The sequence below is a fragment of the Cynocephalus volans genome, chromosome 3 (genome assembly GCF_027409185.1).
Source record: "Cynocephalus volans isolate mCynVol1 chromosome 3, mCynVol1.pri, whole genome shotgun sequence".
Lineage (NCBI taxonomy): Eukaryota > Metazoa > Chordata > Mammalia > Dermoptera > Cynocephalidae > Cynocephalus > Cynocephalus volans.
The window spans coordinates 106,915,305-106,931,528 of record NC_084462.1 but is presented as its reverse complement, the minus strand read 5'-3'; the positions used below and the strand labels follow the sequence as shown (position 1 = coordinate 106,931,528).

General features: G+C 38.5%; 2 protein-coding genes across 2 annotated transcripts in view; one reads left to right on the top strand and one right to left on the bottom strand.

The window, feature by feature from the left end:
• Positions 1-599: 599 nt before the first annotated feature.
• Positions 600-14,815, top strand: METTL3 (methyltransferase 3, N6-adenosine-methyltransferase complex catalytic subunit). The gene is made up of 11 exons (XM_063088448.1): positions 600-815; positions 9,627-9,844; positions 9,927-10,331; positions 11,364-11,539; positions 12,119-12,335; positions 12,564-12,751; positions 13,141-13,179; positions 13,349-13,457; positions 13,577-13,642; positions 13,802-13,914; positions 14,571-14,815. Exons 1-11 carry the CDS (start codon positions 716-718, stop codon positions 14,680-14,682), a joined length of 1,743 nt encoding a protein of 580 aa, XP_062944518.1. The 5' UTR covers positions 600-715; the 3' UTR covers positions 14,683-14,815.
• The window catches only part of TOX4 (TOX high mobility group box family member 4), a 15,922-nt gene continuing 13,462 nt past the window's right edge, over positions 13,765-16,224 (bottom strand). The window contains exon 9 of the mRNA XM_063088447.1: positions 13,765-16,029. Coding sequence (XP_062944517.1) covers positions 15,969-16,029 — 61 coding nt within the window. The 3' untranslated portion in view covers positions 13,765-15,968. The remainder of the gene's footprint in view (positions 16,030-16,224) is intronic.

Genomic DNA, 16,224 nt, shown 5'->3' with positions numbered 1-16,224 from the left:
AAAACACTATTTTAATTGATTACATGTGATACTTGTAGATTTGGTGTAAGAAGTGAGAATATGTATTTGTAGACCCCTTATAATATCTCTCCTCCATCAGACTTCCTCACAACTCTCCCACTACACACAAAGAAACATGTCTCGCCTGCTCATTCCCCCCAACCCAAATTGGGTCCACTGTAATAGGGTTTGTTTTGTTGCTTTTTGTTTTTTTGTAAACTAATGCATGGAAACATAAACCTACAACGCTTTCAGTGGAAAAAGTATTTTAACACCAAACGTTCAAAAGGATCTAGTGATTCTTCATTTTAAAAATCGGTACTGCATATGCTGCTCCATGAATACTTCCTTAACAGCAGTCAACTCTCAGGACCCATCTCCTGATCTCCAACATGGCCGCATGCGCGTCTATAAGCAACATGGCCGCTCTGCCAGGCACCAACATGGCAACAACAGCCTCACTATGCTCAGAAACACGAGAGGGCTGCCATAAGGAACATATCCGCCCTTCTGCCCACACCTAACGTGGCTCGCCTTACAGCTTCCTAGCGAGCGCGAAACAGGAAGTGACTTTTCAATCTTGCTCCTTTCTAGGGAGCTTGTTCCGGTTAGCCCTCGGGTGTCCGCGTGAAAACTGCATATATCCTGGAGCGAGGGCTGGGAGGTGCTAGTCGGCCGCGCCTGATTCGAGACGCGTCCGGTCTGGGAAACTAGGATGTCGGACACGTGGAGTTCTATCCAGGCCCACAAAAAGCAGCTGGACTCGCTGCGGGAGAGGCTGCAGCGGAGGCGGAAGCAGGACTCTGGGCACTTGGGTGAGGCGCGGCGCTGTCGGGCTGAGGCTCAGCCGGGGAGGGGGGGAGTGAGGGATTCTTGGAGAAAAAGACAGCTCCCAAGTCAGCGTCCTTTCCCAAGCAGCCATTTCATTAACGTCTCATACGTTGGCACCCCGGCCTCCCTCTCAGCAGCGCAGACCTTCGCCCTCCTTCGAGTAGCTCGCGGTTCCTTCCCACCCCGGGCCTCTGTTCCTGCAGCTCACTTTTACCTGACGGACGCCGGAGCCCCACCCTTGTCCGCCTGGCCCACTTCTCTTCAGACTGCGAGAACGTCGCCTTTGCGAGGCCTCTCAGCCCCCTATCCCGCGAAGCGGCAAGACCCCTTTTTGTTGTTGCTATGGCGCTTTTTTTTTTTTTCCCTCGGTTGTAGAGGCTGCTTTGTAGTGGTCATTTCTTTGCGACTCTGGCCACAATGAGCAAGGACCGAACCTTTTATCTACAGTGCCCAGTTTAGTGGCCCGCTCGGAGTTGGCACATGGTGTTGTTAATGAGTAGGGGAAGTGGCATTGCCTTAGCCATTTACATATCTAGCAAGAATTTGAAAACATTTGATTTTGGTTTTAAAACATTTTATCCCCTCCGGCTGCCCTCTGTGTTACAGTCAAAACTTGATGGAACTTTAAGATTGTCAAATCCTGCGCTCCCCACCCCCACCACCAGCACAAACCCTTAAGTATTTAAGGCAAATCAGTTGCAAAGGTCTGCAAGGATAGGGAGTGCATGCCACCCTTGTGTACTCGACTCTATGTCTAAATCTTGTCTTGATCATATTAGGTTCATTTGCTCATATTCTGATCCCTGGAACTATGATTCTCACGCCATAATTAATAAACATTTATTGAGTATCTACAGTACATTTTTATTAATTATGGAGTAAGACGTTGTCCTGCCATAAAGGAGTTTAAAACCTAGTTGAGATTCAAGGATAGACACTTATAAAAAGTTAAAAATGAGATACGATATATGTAACATGTTAAATGAATGAATCCACAATCAGTACAGTGAAGAAAGAAATAACAAGAGCTGGTGTAGTCATTGAAGCATCATAGTGGAGTTGGCACTTGAATTTCTCCTTGATGGCTGTATAGGACTTGGATAATTCAAGAGAAGGTAAAGGTCAGGGTGGTAGATGAAGTACAAGTCTATGATAAGGGACTAATTAGAAGTCAAGTCTTGGAGTAGTTACTTAGTTATCCAAGAGGAAGAATTTTTTTTCTTGCAGTATAAACCAGTTCCTTTGACTTGTCTCTGTTTTTTGTTTTTCTCACTCTTTTCCCCCTATTCTTTGGTTTCTACTGTTTCAGAATTTTTTATGCATGTCTATCTTAGGCAAATGACTCAATAGCTTCTTAAGTAATTTATCATAGACGCCAGTTACTGGACTTAAGTATCTCATCAACTTTTTAAAAAAAGCATTCATGAAGGATTTGATTAGAGGCATTTCTGCTATTTTATATGTCTGTTCATGAAAAAACCTTGCTTTCACAAAAGTGTGCATTAAAAACATCAGGTCTTACAGAAGAAATAGGTTTAGAAGAAGCCTACTGAAAACATATGTAACTTCGTTACAAGAACCCTTACAATAACAATTATACTAAAAATACTAGCTTAGTTAAATCTCCAATGGTGTTTCTCCTTACAATGAAAATCATTCCATTCTTGCAGCCTGTACCCTGGGGCTCCTACTTCCTGCTCCCATCAGTCAGGCTTGTTTGTTTGTTTAACCAAGGGAAATGTCTTTATATTTTCTTCTGTACTTGCAGCTTCACTTTTTCTTTTTTTAAGGCATTTCTGTAGGATTCCCACCTTTTTTTTTTCTGAAGGCACTCATATTGCCAGTTTCTCTTTGAGAAAACCACTTCAAAACATTAACATGATGAGAAAAATCATGTATAAACCAACAAATTTTCCATGTTCTGACATTTTCTTATTTACCAATTGCATATGAGCTAAATCGCACTGAAGAAATACATTGTAGTGAAACAGATTGTATTTGGGTAATATACAAGTCAGAAAAACATCTGTTCTGTGGAGGATCTTGATTGCACGGATCTTTCAGTTGGTATGCAATAGTGGGATGTGGGCTATCTGGGTAAGTTGCTCCATCAATAGAAAATAGTTCCATTCTTTTATAACTAGAAACTCAGCAGTTACTACATTTTATTTGCCAGCTGGTCAGCACAGTGAATCAAACTCTTGACCTTGATGTTACAAGGCCATGCTACAACCTAAACCATGCTCTGAGCTAAAGGTTCAGCCCAAGTTTTAAATGTATACATTTCAGTAAGAGGTAAAGTAGCCTTGTTCTGTCACCTCCTCATATTTTCCACGTAGAGAGCTCATCATTCTGTTTTAGTCCCTTGAGCCTCTTTTGCAGCATTGAAGAATGTGACAGCCTTGGGGAAGTTCATTTCTTCTGTGGATATTTATTTAATTTTAGTATGGAATTCTTATTTTTTTTCTTTTCAGCAATGATAATTGGAAAAGGGGATTAGAGGATTCAAGTAATTTTTTGTTTCAACAAAGTGATCTATAAAATTAATTTTTTAAAAAACCACAGTATCACAGTGTTCAGCTTTGTCTTTCATTTTTGTGACAAGCCATCCTCTCTCTATCTGTGGTTGTGTTGGGTTTTTTTTTTTTTTTTTTTGGTTGTAATTGTTCTTCACTATATATATATTTCTTTATATTTTTCCATTTCTAGATTCATACTCGTTAGATGGATGATTCTAATTCCTCTTAGTCATTTTAAGTTCCATTTCATTTTTTCATGGTATCAGCCACACTTTGGTATTAACCAAATTTTATTATGTATGGAAACCTAACTACTAGAGCCTCAATACTTTCATCCAGGTCTTTCCTGAACATGTTTAGTCATTTTGACAAGACTGTATTGTCCTTGGAATATAAAAAAAATTTTTATAATAATAAAAAAATTCTTTTTCTGATGTAAATATCTCTTGACTTGTACATCTAGCTAATAATATAGTTAAGACTCCTAGTACATCCACCTAATAATGGTACAGTAGAGACTCCTATAAAAGTATTTTTGAGATTGTGATTAAACATATACAGGTTGAATATCCCTAACCCGGAAATCCGAAATGCTTCAAAATCTGAAACTTTTGAGCACTGACATGACGCTCAAAGGAAACGCTCATTGGAGCATTTCAGATTTTGGATTTTCTGGTTAGGGATGGCTAACCGGTATCCCTAATATGTATTCTGCAAATATTCTAAAATCTGAAATCCAAAACACTTCTGGTCCCAAGCATTTTGGATAAGGGATACTCAGTATTGTTTTCTGACCCAGAGCTTTGTCTCACTTATCATTTGGTACTGTAGAGATGAGACACAAATTAAACCAGCCTATCACTTCTTTCTGTGTTATTTTGATTATTTCAAAAAATAAATTTTGTTGAGTGTTAGGATTCTTAGGAAAACATTGTGAAACACACTCTGTTACTTTATTAATCACATCATGTAAGATATAACCAAAGGCTTGGTAACAGTTCAGATTATTCAGTTTTTTTCTCATAGGAAATAAAAATTTTCCTACCACATCTTGGTTTTTATAGCATTACTGAAATCTGATAGCTTAATTGTTTATTACTGACCTCAATGGTAAAAGAGAAGAATATAAAATGAACTAAACTGTATTCATGTCATTAATGAATGCAAATTACTATGGGCAAACAATCATTGGGAGAACTTTGTAGGCTTGGCATTTTTAAAATACAACTTTTTTTGTTTGTTTAATTGTGGTAAAATACACATAACGTAAAATTTACCAGCTTAATTAAGTATACTGTTCAGTAGTGTTAAGTATATTCACATTGTCCCTGCTTTAATCCTTTTGGGTGTATACCACGGGGTGGAATTGCTGAATCATATGGCAATTCTATTTTTAATGTTTTGAAGAATCACCATACTATTTTCCATAGCAGCTGTACCATTTTACATTATGACCAATAGTGCACAGGGTTCCAGTTTTTCCAGATCCACTTGTTATTTTATGGGGTTTTTTTGTTTTTGTTTTTGGCGGCTGGACAGTATGGGGATGGGGATCTGAACCCATGACCTTGGTGTTATCAGCACTGTGTTCTAACCAACTGTGCTAACTGGCTAGGCTGTTTTCTGTTTTGTTTTGTTTTTTGACAACAGCCATTCTAATAGGTGTGAAGGGATACCTCCTTATGGTAAAGGACAACCTTTTGAAATGAGTAATTTTACTTTCAATACATTTTTATTTCATTTTAATTAAAACAAAATAGACTTGGCCAGGCTAAGCACATAGTAAGTATGTGAACTGCTCTGATATATTCCATGAGATTGAAGATGTACATATCAATGTTGACATATTTTAGGGTTAGCAAATTAGTGGACTGACCTAATTATTATTTTGTTTACCTTCAGTAGAGCTCTTACCAAAGAATAAACTCAGGTATTATGTATTACTTTGCTGAACACAACACATGTAATTTTTCACTAGATTAGAAGCAGTGTCAGCATAGTTATCAGCATAGTGGAGGCACTCAGTTAATGTACTGAACTAATAAATGAATAAATTCTGAAAGAGTTGGAACCCAGGGGTTCTTAATCATTTTCTGGACAGTAACCCATTTTAAGAAAGATAAAGCACATTGGAGTCTTTTCTCCAAATCTCTATGTACATACAAAAATTTGCATGTGAATTCAGAGAATTCACAGTGGCTAAAGCCCATTCATGAATAACAGTTGCATTAACCAGCTGTTAAATTTTATCCGAAACACTAAACATGAGCCCCCTCTTTCCAATAACTTTAAAAGAGATATTTTCAGCTCCAGTATCCTGAATGTCTTGGGGCAAAAAAAAAAAAAAAAAATCTCCCAGGAAGTGTCACTAACACAAGGAAGGATTCATAACCAGAATCACATCACCAGATTATTTTTTGAAAGTATTGAATGACAAAGAGAAAAAATGGTCAGAGTCCAGTTGTAGTGATTGAATCATTTGTTAAAGTGGTTCTTTTTATAGACTTCTCACTTACTTTAAGAAAAATGGTACATTACTCAAAGAACATCTAAATCCAGTTATTAACTGGAGAAAGTGAAAACTTAGAAGAAGAAATGTTTAAGATTACATTGTCAAGAATATAATATATATAATATGTATATAAATGAGGAATATAATATATTGATTATATGACCAAGAATATCAGTAGATTGATTACAAAAGCACACTAAAATGGGAGCAAAATCAATACTCATTTGAAATCATGTTTGATCAGGGTGTTTAAAATCTAGATGAAAAAATATGTAGTCTATTTTAGATACAGCAAATAACATTTGCATGAAAACTTGGGTAAACTTGTTAGTAAGAAAGAAAATGAGAGAACATCTAATCAGATTTATATATTGTTATTTTAAATATGGTAATAGCAGATGTAACAATGTTACATTGCTTTTTTCTTTGACTTGGTAGATTCTGGGCTTCATTTAAAATCAATAATAATAATAGGGCCGAGCCCGTGGCGCACTCGGGAGAGTGCAGCACTGGGAGCGCGGCGACGTTCCCGCCGTGGGTTCGGATCCTATATAGGAATGGCCGGTGCACTCACTGGCTGAGTGCCGGTCACGAAAAAGACAAAAAAACAAAAAAAATAAAAAATAAAAAAATAAATAAAATAAATAATAATAGAGAAAATGTTTGTTAAAGAAATAATGTGAGAGCTGGCTAGTCACCTCAGTTGGTTAGAGTGCAGTGCTAATAACAACAAGGTCCAGGGTTCAATCTCTGTACCAGCCAGCTGCCAAAGGAAAAAAAGAAAAGAAAAAGGTATAATGTGATATAACTGCATATTTAAACAAAATAATATTGTCCCAAGAACCATATTTTTAGCAGTAATGAAAAGTAATATGGCAGTGAATAGGTATGTTCCCACACACAATTTGGGTTAGATTGCATTAAAAAGAATGTTTCTGAAGCACTGATTGGAAATTTGAAATCATGGAAAATGCTCAGTAATTTGACATTTTTTTGATCATTGATAACATTCTTAAAATATTTTCAATTAAGTCATATGGGCAAGAAACAAGCAAAATATGCAAAATCAAGATGTAATAGGGATTGTCTGTAGAGGGCTTAAATCTTTATTAACACAAACAAGTTTTAACAAAATAAAATTCATGCTAATAGCAAACAGCATTATATTACAAGATGGCTGGCACAAAATTTGAACATAAATTAAGGGGGGGAAATGGATAATTTGTGGCTTACCTAAAACACTAAAAATTTCAAAATCTATAATGAAGTAAAGGATTGATTTAAAACCTATACATTTTCCTTGAGCCTGTTTCTGTTATTTAAATCAGTTCTATAGTGATCTATTACTCCCTTTGACGTACTTTGAGTTAAAAAGGGCAGTAAATAATACGTAACACTTAAATTTGTGGATGTAATGTCTGAAATTCTAATTTTAAAATGTATTGTTTTTCTGCCTTAATGAGATTTATTATTGATTGTGCTCAGGTTGTTTAATGAAATTTTCGGTTACTTCAAAAAAACTTAAAACTTGACTGATAAAGGAAAGCTCACAGTTTGATCCTAGTGTAAATATTTTACTATTCTTATACCACAAGGGTATTTTAGCTCAAATTTATTGGACTTGTAGGATCTTCAGTAGTCACCAGTTGGTCCTGTTCAGTGCAGGTATTTTGTTTACAATCTTCCAAGTAAGCTAAATAATAATTGTCTCTTACTTTTTTTTTTTTTTTTTTAACATATTTTTAGCTTAGGTCAGTTACTCTCAAACTCTTTCTCATCCAGGCCTTTAAAATGCTCCCATGACCCTTCCGTGTGTACAGCAGCTCTTTAACAAAACAAGGAACTTACATCAGCTCAGCTGGCAAAAGTTCCAGATTCTCTAAAGATTCAGCAGAACATAAAGGAATCATAAGTAAGCAAGGTGAAGAAAGTTCTATCAATTATTTAACATTTGCAGCTAGTATAGAATAGTGGAGTCTGTTTTCCAGGTAGTGTATAACTTATTTTCATAAAATGTAACTATTCTAGCAAGGTGTTTAGTGTATTCAGCTCCATTTTTTGTGGAACCTCTGAGTCAAATTTTTCTAAATTCAGTTCATTAGAGTGGAAATTTCTAAGTAACCAAAATATTCCTAAATGTAAACTAGTGGCTGACATAGGTTATAATATTTTGTTTAATAGAATTCCTGGGTGATTAATATTTCATTTGTATTTTAACTAAATAACCACAGATTTTAGGCTTTCTCAAAGGTAACATTTTGTCCTAATTTGAGTTTCTTAAATCTTGTTGAGGTTATGATGGCTATCCAGCTTGTGAAGCAGTAGAATAGGTGATAAAAATACAATCAGGAAACATCATTTGCTGACCAGGGCTTCAGCAAAGTATTATAAGATTTTCATATTCGAGTGTTAAAGGTGACATTGTTCTTTCCCCAACATTCTCATTTTGTATACTCTCTGGTGGCCAGTGGCCTTGATTCATTAAAATTTAAACTCTATGTCTAAAAAAGATAATCTGATTCCAGTTTAGTTGTTGAAAATATTTCTGGCTTTGGGCCGGCCCGTGGCTCACTGATAAAACCAAGGCCATGAGTTCGGATCCTATATAGGGATGGCTGGTTGCTCACTGGCTGAGCAAGTGGTGCTGAAAACACCAAGCCAAGGGTTAAGATCCCCTTACCAGTCATCTTTTAAAAATATATATATATATATATATATATATATATATATATATATATTTCTGGCTTTTATTAAAATGTAGGTTGATGGGCCGGCCCGTGGCTCACTTGGGAGTGTGGTGCTGATAACACCAAGACCAAGGGTTCGGATCCCTATATAGGGATGGCCGGTTAGCTCAGTTGGGAGAACGGGGTGCTGACAACACCAAGTCAAGGGTTAAGATCCCCTTACTGGTCATCTTTAAAAAAAAAAAAAAAAAAAGTAGGTTGATTATGTCATTCAGAGTGAGAGAAGGGAAGTGGTAGGGACGTTCAAATCCAGCACGTTGATAATTTACTTCTTTGAAGCAGAGCAATGATGAGGAATTAGGGAAACACCTCTCCCCCAATAGAGAAAGGGTAGGCAGTTCCCAGAAAATTCAGGATTATCTTGGAAAAGCAGTGAATGCTTAAGTATAATTGAGGAAAGGTAGTCTAGTGCTAAAGTTGTTCAGAGAATTTCCTGCATGAAATGAAAGCGGTGTGCTGGGAATGCTAGAGAATTTGACTCCTGAGGAATGTATAGATGTTCCTCGATTTACATAAGGTTACATCCTGGTAAACCCATCATCATTAAGTTGAAAACATAGTAAGTAAAAAATGAATTTAATATACCTAACATACTAAACATCATAGTTTAGCCTAGCCTATATTAAATGTGCTCAGAGTACTTACATTAGCTTATATTAGTTGGGCAAAATCATCTAAAAGTCTATTTTATATAATAGAGTTGAATATCTCATGTAATTTAATAAATACTGTTCTGAAGTGAAAACAGTGGTTGTATGGGTACTCAAAGGATGGTTTTGGGCTGGCCTGAGTGGTTAGCTCACTTGTTTATATCGCAGTGTTATAACATCAAGGTCAAGGGGTTGGATCCCCATACCATCCAGCCACCAAAAAAAGAAAAACAGAAGTACTTGGTCAAAGGACGGTTTCTGCTGAATGCTTATCACTTTCCCACCATCATAAAGTTGAACGTTAAGTTGGGGACCATCTATGTACACTAACAATGGTTGCCCTTTTTCATTTTCACTTTTCACTCAGATCTACGGAATCCAGAAGCAACACTGTCTCCATCCTTCCGTAGTGACAGCCCAGTGCCTACTGCACCCATCTCTGGTGGCTCTAAGCCCAGCACAACTTCAGCAGTTCCTGAATTAGCTACAGACCCTGAGTTAGAGAAGAAGTTGCTACACCACCTCTCTGATCTGGCCTTAACATTGCCCACTGATGCTGTGTCCATTCGTCTTGCCATTTCCACGGTAATGACCTGATAGAGTTAGGATCTACCATTATGTTTAGTTCATGGTCAGTGTCTTATTGCCCTCTCTTCCTCTTCTCTAGCCAGATGCTCCTGCCACTCAAGATGGGGTGGAAAGCCTCCTACAGAAGTTTGCAGCTCAGGAGTTGATTGAGGTAAAGCGAGGTCTCCTACAAGATGATGCACATCCTACTCTTGTGACCTATGCTGACCATTCTAAGCTGTCTGCCATGATGGGTGCTGTGGCAGAAAAGAAGGGCCCTGGGGAAGTAGCAGGGTCTATCACAGGGCAGAAGCGGCGGGCAGAACAGGACTTGACTACAGTAGCTACCTTTGCTAGCTCTTTAGCCTCTGGTCTGGCCTCTTCAGCATCAGAACCAGCCAAGGAGCCAGCCAAGAAATCAAGGAAACATGCTGCCTCAGATGTTGATCTGGAGATAGAGAGCCTTCTGAACCAACAATCCACTAAGGAACAACAGAGCAAGAAGGTAGGAGTCATGTGGAAATGCACTGAATTATAGCTCGAGAGGGATTTAACCCTTAGAATTGAGGGTTTAGAGCAGTCTCAACTGGAGATGTGATCCAACCCCTTCCCCCCAGGACATTTGGCAATGTTCAGAGACATTTTTGTTATAACATGGGGAAGTGCTACTGGCATCTAGTGAGTGGAGGCCAGGGATGCTGCTAAACATCCTACAATGCATAATAAGACAACCCTTCACAACAAAGAATTATCTGGCCCAAAATGTCAATAATGCGTGTCTTTAGAGAATATGTTTGGAAGAATTTTCAGACCAAGAGAAGAATCTGAAGATAGAACTATAGGGAGCCAAATGGAGAGGAATACTGGAAGATGGTCATATGGACCAGTAATTCTGGAAATTTATGATTACAGTGTGAACTGGCAGTATAGTTGAGGGGTTTTTTTTGGTTTTTTTGGCAGCTGGCCAGTAAGCAGATCTGATCTCTTGACCTTGGTGTTATAACACTGTGCTCTAACCAACTGTGCTAACTGGCCAGCCCCTGTATAGAGGTTCTGAGAATATTGGATTGACATGAGTTCTCATCCATTTGCTACTTCTAGTTGTGTGAGTTCGAACAAGTTAATTAACTTCTCTTAAGCCTTAGTCTTCTCATCTGTAATGTGAGGATAACTGGAGTACCCTCCCTTATAGAATTGCTGAATAGACTCTGAGTTAAAGTGTTTAGCACTATGCCTAGGCTCAGTACCAGATAAATATGTGGATTTTATGGGAAGGAATGCCTTCCTGGGGAGGGAAGGTTAGCATAATGCTTAGCAGTAGGAACCAGGCCTCTTAATGTTTCAGTTCCATCTCAGATGCAGATTTGTGAGGAAGGACTGAACCCCTGACAAATCTCTTATCCTAGGACTCCAATTTTCCCATATTAATTTAGCTCATTTATCCCTGGCAAGACATTAATGTCAAAATTTGTGGAAATGGTTTAAGAGCTAATTCGATCTACAGACCCTGTTAAGTCTAAGGCTGCTTCTGTCACAGGTCAGTCAGGAGATCCTAGAGCTATTAAATACTACAACAGCCAAGGAACAATCCATTGTTGAAAAGTTTCGCTCGCGAGGTCGGGCCCAAGTGCAAGAATTCTGTGACTATGGAACCAAGGAGGAGTGCATGAAAGCCAGTGATGCTGATCGACCCTGTCGCAAGCTGCACTTCAGGTCTCTTGGGAGGGAACGAGTTGGGATGGGTCTCCCAGAAGCAATCATTCCTATTTAGCATATTCCTTCTAGTTATTGGGGTTCTGTCTTTAGTCCTGTTATTTAGTTTGTGGTTTGTCTAAGTTCTCCAGACTCTGAAGGCTTACTTTCAGAAGTGGCATTGTGGGAAGGAATATATGCCGTACTCCCAAATAGATGTGAGATTTTAAAAAAATGGCCCCTTCTTACAATAGCAAGGTATTGCTGTCTCTGAGCCACAGTGAACCTGGGCTTTTAGGTCAATATTTTATTCTGCTCCAACCAGCCAAATCATCCTTGCATTGCTTTCCTTCCTGTGTTAAGAGAAGGATGCCGAGTCTTTGCTCAGAGAGGAATTACAATTATTCTTTTGTATGAATTATGAATTTCCATGTCACCTGCCTTTCTTCTCTTACAACTCTTGGAGGAAACTCTAACAGTGAAGAAAATTAGGGGAGGGTAATAAAAGACAGGAAAATTTGAAACTATTTGGAACTTGTACTGTGGGATCTGCCTTTGGAGCACCATCTTGATTTTGATTTTCCCTTTTTATTTCCCCAGACGAATTATTAATAAACACACTGACGAGTCTTTAGGTGACTGCTCTTTCCTTAACACATGTTTCCACATGGATACCTGCAAATATGTTCATTATGAAATTGATGCTTGTATGGATTCTGAGGCTCCTGGCAGCAAAGACCACACACCAAGCCAGGAGCTTGCTCTTACACAGAGTGTTGGAGGTGACTCCAGTGCAGATCGACTCTTCCCACCTCAGGTACCTGTCTGCTGAGAAGACTCATCTAAACTTATGGACTTATGTCTGAGTAGGGCAGCTGTACATGTAGGAAAGCAGGGTACAGTTCCACAGTCTGTCTTGCTGGTTGGGAATGGAGTGGGATAGATATGCTTATAAGGGAGTAGGAAAATCAAATGGAAAAAAGGGACTGGGACCATGATTCTGACAGTGAAGGAAGGGAAGATGACCAAATACCACCTCATGCAGTGGATCTGTTGTGATATCCGCTACCTGGACGTCAGTATCTTGGGCAAGTTTGCAGTTGTGATGGCTGACCCACCCTGGGATATTCACATGGAGCTGCCCTATGGGACCCTGACAGATGATGAGATGCGCAGGCTCAACATACCAGTACTGCAGGATGATGGCTTTCTCTTCCTCTGGGTCACAGGCAGGTAATGCAGTTTAAAGATATGTAGATATGAGCAGATATAGTACAGGTGGGAGATAAAATTCTGGGTTTTCCTAGCCTTGCTATTAAATGTATGACTGATTTAGCCTTTTTTTCTTACTGAGCCCTAATGTCTGTTTGTAACACAAATGATACCTTGAATTATATTTAACTCTACATTTGTTCTTGAGAAAGGTAAGGTCATTGAGAATAGACATTGTGTTTTATCTTTTCATCCTTAGATCCACCCTGTTGCCGTAATGGTATCTTGCATGTAAACATTCACTGAACATCTTATGAAAAAATGTTTCTGATGTTTATAACACATCAAATATTTTGAAGGGAGAAAAAAAATATGAGCATACAAATAGTTTTACCCTTATTTCTTTCTAGGGCCATGGAGTTGGGCAGAGAATGTCTGAACCTATGGGGGTAAGTAGCAACTATTTTGTTGCTTTCTTTTGAGGGAATTACTTATAGCTATAATTGTAAGATACGTGTTCCCTAGTATTCCCTGTGATTCCTTGCCTCTGTAGATGGTACTGCCCCTAGCCTGTAAAAGCCTGATTAAAGCTCTAGTTCTCTTTCTTATGCCCCACAGTTATGAACGGGTAGATGAAATTATTTGGGTGAAGACAAATCAATTGCAACGCATCATTCGGACAGGCCGTACAGGTCACTGGTTGAACCATGGGAAGGAACACTGCTTGGTGAGCAGCATTGGGGCCCAATTCAACAGGTGGAGCATAAAGAGGAACTGTGGGATTTCTTACTGAGAAAGTTCAAAAGCCATGGTTTCATAAGGTTATCTGTTTTCTGTGATGAGTAGGTTGGTGTCAAAGGAAATCCCCAAGGCTTCAACCAGGGTCTGGATTGTGATGTGATCGTAGCTGAGGTATGTGCTTCCCCAGGCATCCAGAGCTTTTCGTTGGTATCAGTTGTTTGTGTCAAGTGTATTCTCATCCCAAATTTTTTCATTGGGACCATAAACTTAATAGAAGGGCTAGAACTACAATCTTGGGTACTTAAAAAGTAGCTAGTCTTTATTTCCTAGGTTCGTTCCACCAGTCATAAACCAGATGAAATCTATGGTATGATCGAGAGATTATCCCCTGGCACTCGCAAGATTGAGTTATTTGGACGACCACACAATGTACAGCCCAACTGGTAAGGTGACCCAAGAATGGGGTAATCCCCAAGAGCAAAACTGTTTATGGTCAAGGACAGAAGTTAGTAGAACTTCACCTCATACTCCATCAGTCTATAAATGGGCTTCAGAGGATTCATAAGCAAGCCACTTAAAGTTGAATTTAAACTGTTTTATGGGATTCTACAACATTTACTTGAAACCTAACAGGTTCTAGGACCCAGAGCATTTTGCTCTCTAGGGTCTCTTATAACCTAAGGCTCTTCTTCAGCCATTCTGTGGGACGCACTGTATCTGGTTACTAAGTATGTGTTTAATCTATCAATAATTTAAGTATCTTTCATCCCTTTACTAGAGCTTAAAACATGTTCTGTTAGAATCTTACCTCTCCAAAGAATAGTTACTGGCAGCAGCAACTTTGTTAAGCAGGCTTGACTAAGCATCAGTTAGTAACCCTTAGATAGTACAGATCTAGCCTGTTTTACCACCAGAGTCTGTGCCAATTCCTAACCAGCCACACTGTCATACTATTCTAATGTTAAGGTCTTTTTAAAAGAATCGGCATGAATATTTAATGAAATGATAGGTAGTCTTAATAAAAGGTATGCATCTTTTAACAATATTAAGCCCTTTAATTCCAGGATTTCTGGTTTGCCTCCTTTTCCCCTTGTTTCAGGATCACACTTGGAAACCAGCTGGATGGGATCCACCTACTAGACCCAGATGTGGTTGCACGGTTCAAGCAAAGGTATCCAGATGGTATCATCTCTAAACCTAAGAATTTATAGAAGCACATCTTTACAGAGCTAAGCATCCGTAGCCATGGCTCTGCAGGCTACACTTGAAGAGTAATATTTGTACAATAGCCTTTTTCCTTATTTAAATAAAAGTTTATATTGAGGTTGGGATTTTGAAGTCAAATTCTGGCTGTGCCACTTACAGTGTGTGATCTTGTGCAACTCATCTCCCAGTACAATTCTTATAAATATTACCTACCTCAATGGATTGCTGCGATCAAACTAAATGAATGCATGGAGTTAAAATGTTGGTCATTATAAAACAGGACCATATAAGATCAAAGTGATTATTAATTAGTACTATGTAAACATGGTTAAGGGTTCTTTAGGACAGCATTACTCAAGGTAAGAATTTGAGTTTCACTAGGGCTATCATGATCTAAATTTCTTATTCTGCTACAACTACGAGTATGTGGCTTTGCTAGCCTATTTTCTTTAGCTTATTTCCAAGAAAAATTAAATACGTTCATCTTAGGTTAAGTAAGTGCCTAGGGTCATCTTAGGTTAAATAAGTGCCTAGGGTATGCATAGAATTGACCTATATATTATGTAAGTGAAAACACCTCTAGTCTATCTTTTAAAAGACATTTCATCAAACACAGGTGAACACAATTCTTTAGACTTTGGTGGAACCTCATATTTAAGGTTGTAGAGTTCTGCCTCCTCAAATTGTGATAACTCAGGTAAAGAAGGATCTTTGTAATGAGAAATAAATAAAAAAACTCCTGGGTGATGTCATTTTCCCTGCAGCCCAGCAAGCCTACTGTGTTGAAAATCTTTGTTCTCAAAGCAATCTACTGATGTGATAGTAGTAATTCCCTGTCAAGAGGGGACCTTTAATGCAATCTCTTATCCCTTTTAAAATGGATGCACACAGTGTTTTTTCTCCTAGGCTCAAAGCTGAGTACTCTCCCCATCATTTTAATAATATTTTAGGTAAGTCCTATGACAATTGTACCAACAAGTTTCCTCAAACAACGCCCACAACCACCCCTACCATCCCTATGTTTTGCTTGTCCATAATTCCTTCACCCTTCCTCTGCTATTATCACTGGTATTTCTAATTAGTTGAAAGTAAAAAGCAATTCCATATTACAGCAAACTCAATGTCCCTGCTCCATAACCTGGCCTGCGAAGGAAGATCAAAGGGGAGAAGCATGAAGGGCCATCATAGGTTGAGATCAGGCACTACCAGAAGCCAAACTTGTGTTTCAGAAACAGGCTCTTGGACATGTTCCCAGCAGATAAATCTTCACTGGCTTGGAGAACAGGAAGGACTATTTCACAAACACCACTGTGTTTGAATTTCTAGAGGCTACCCAGGCCAAGAATACGTCCCTAAGAGAGAAAAAGATATATACAAACTTGGAATTACAGCCTAGAAACTTTTTTTGTTTGTTTGTTTCAAACAAATAGGTTCCCAGATAATTTCCTACAGCACCAAGGTAAGCTAGTATCTATCACCTTAAGTGTATTAAGAATAATGGGCCTAAAAGTCAGAATTAGAGGCAATGCTAAATCTACCTTAAAGGA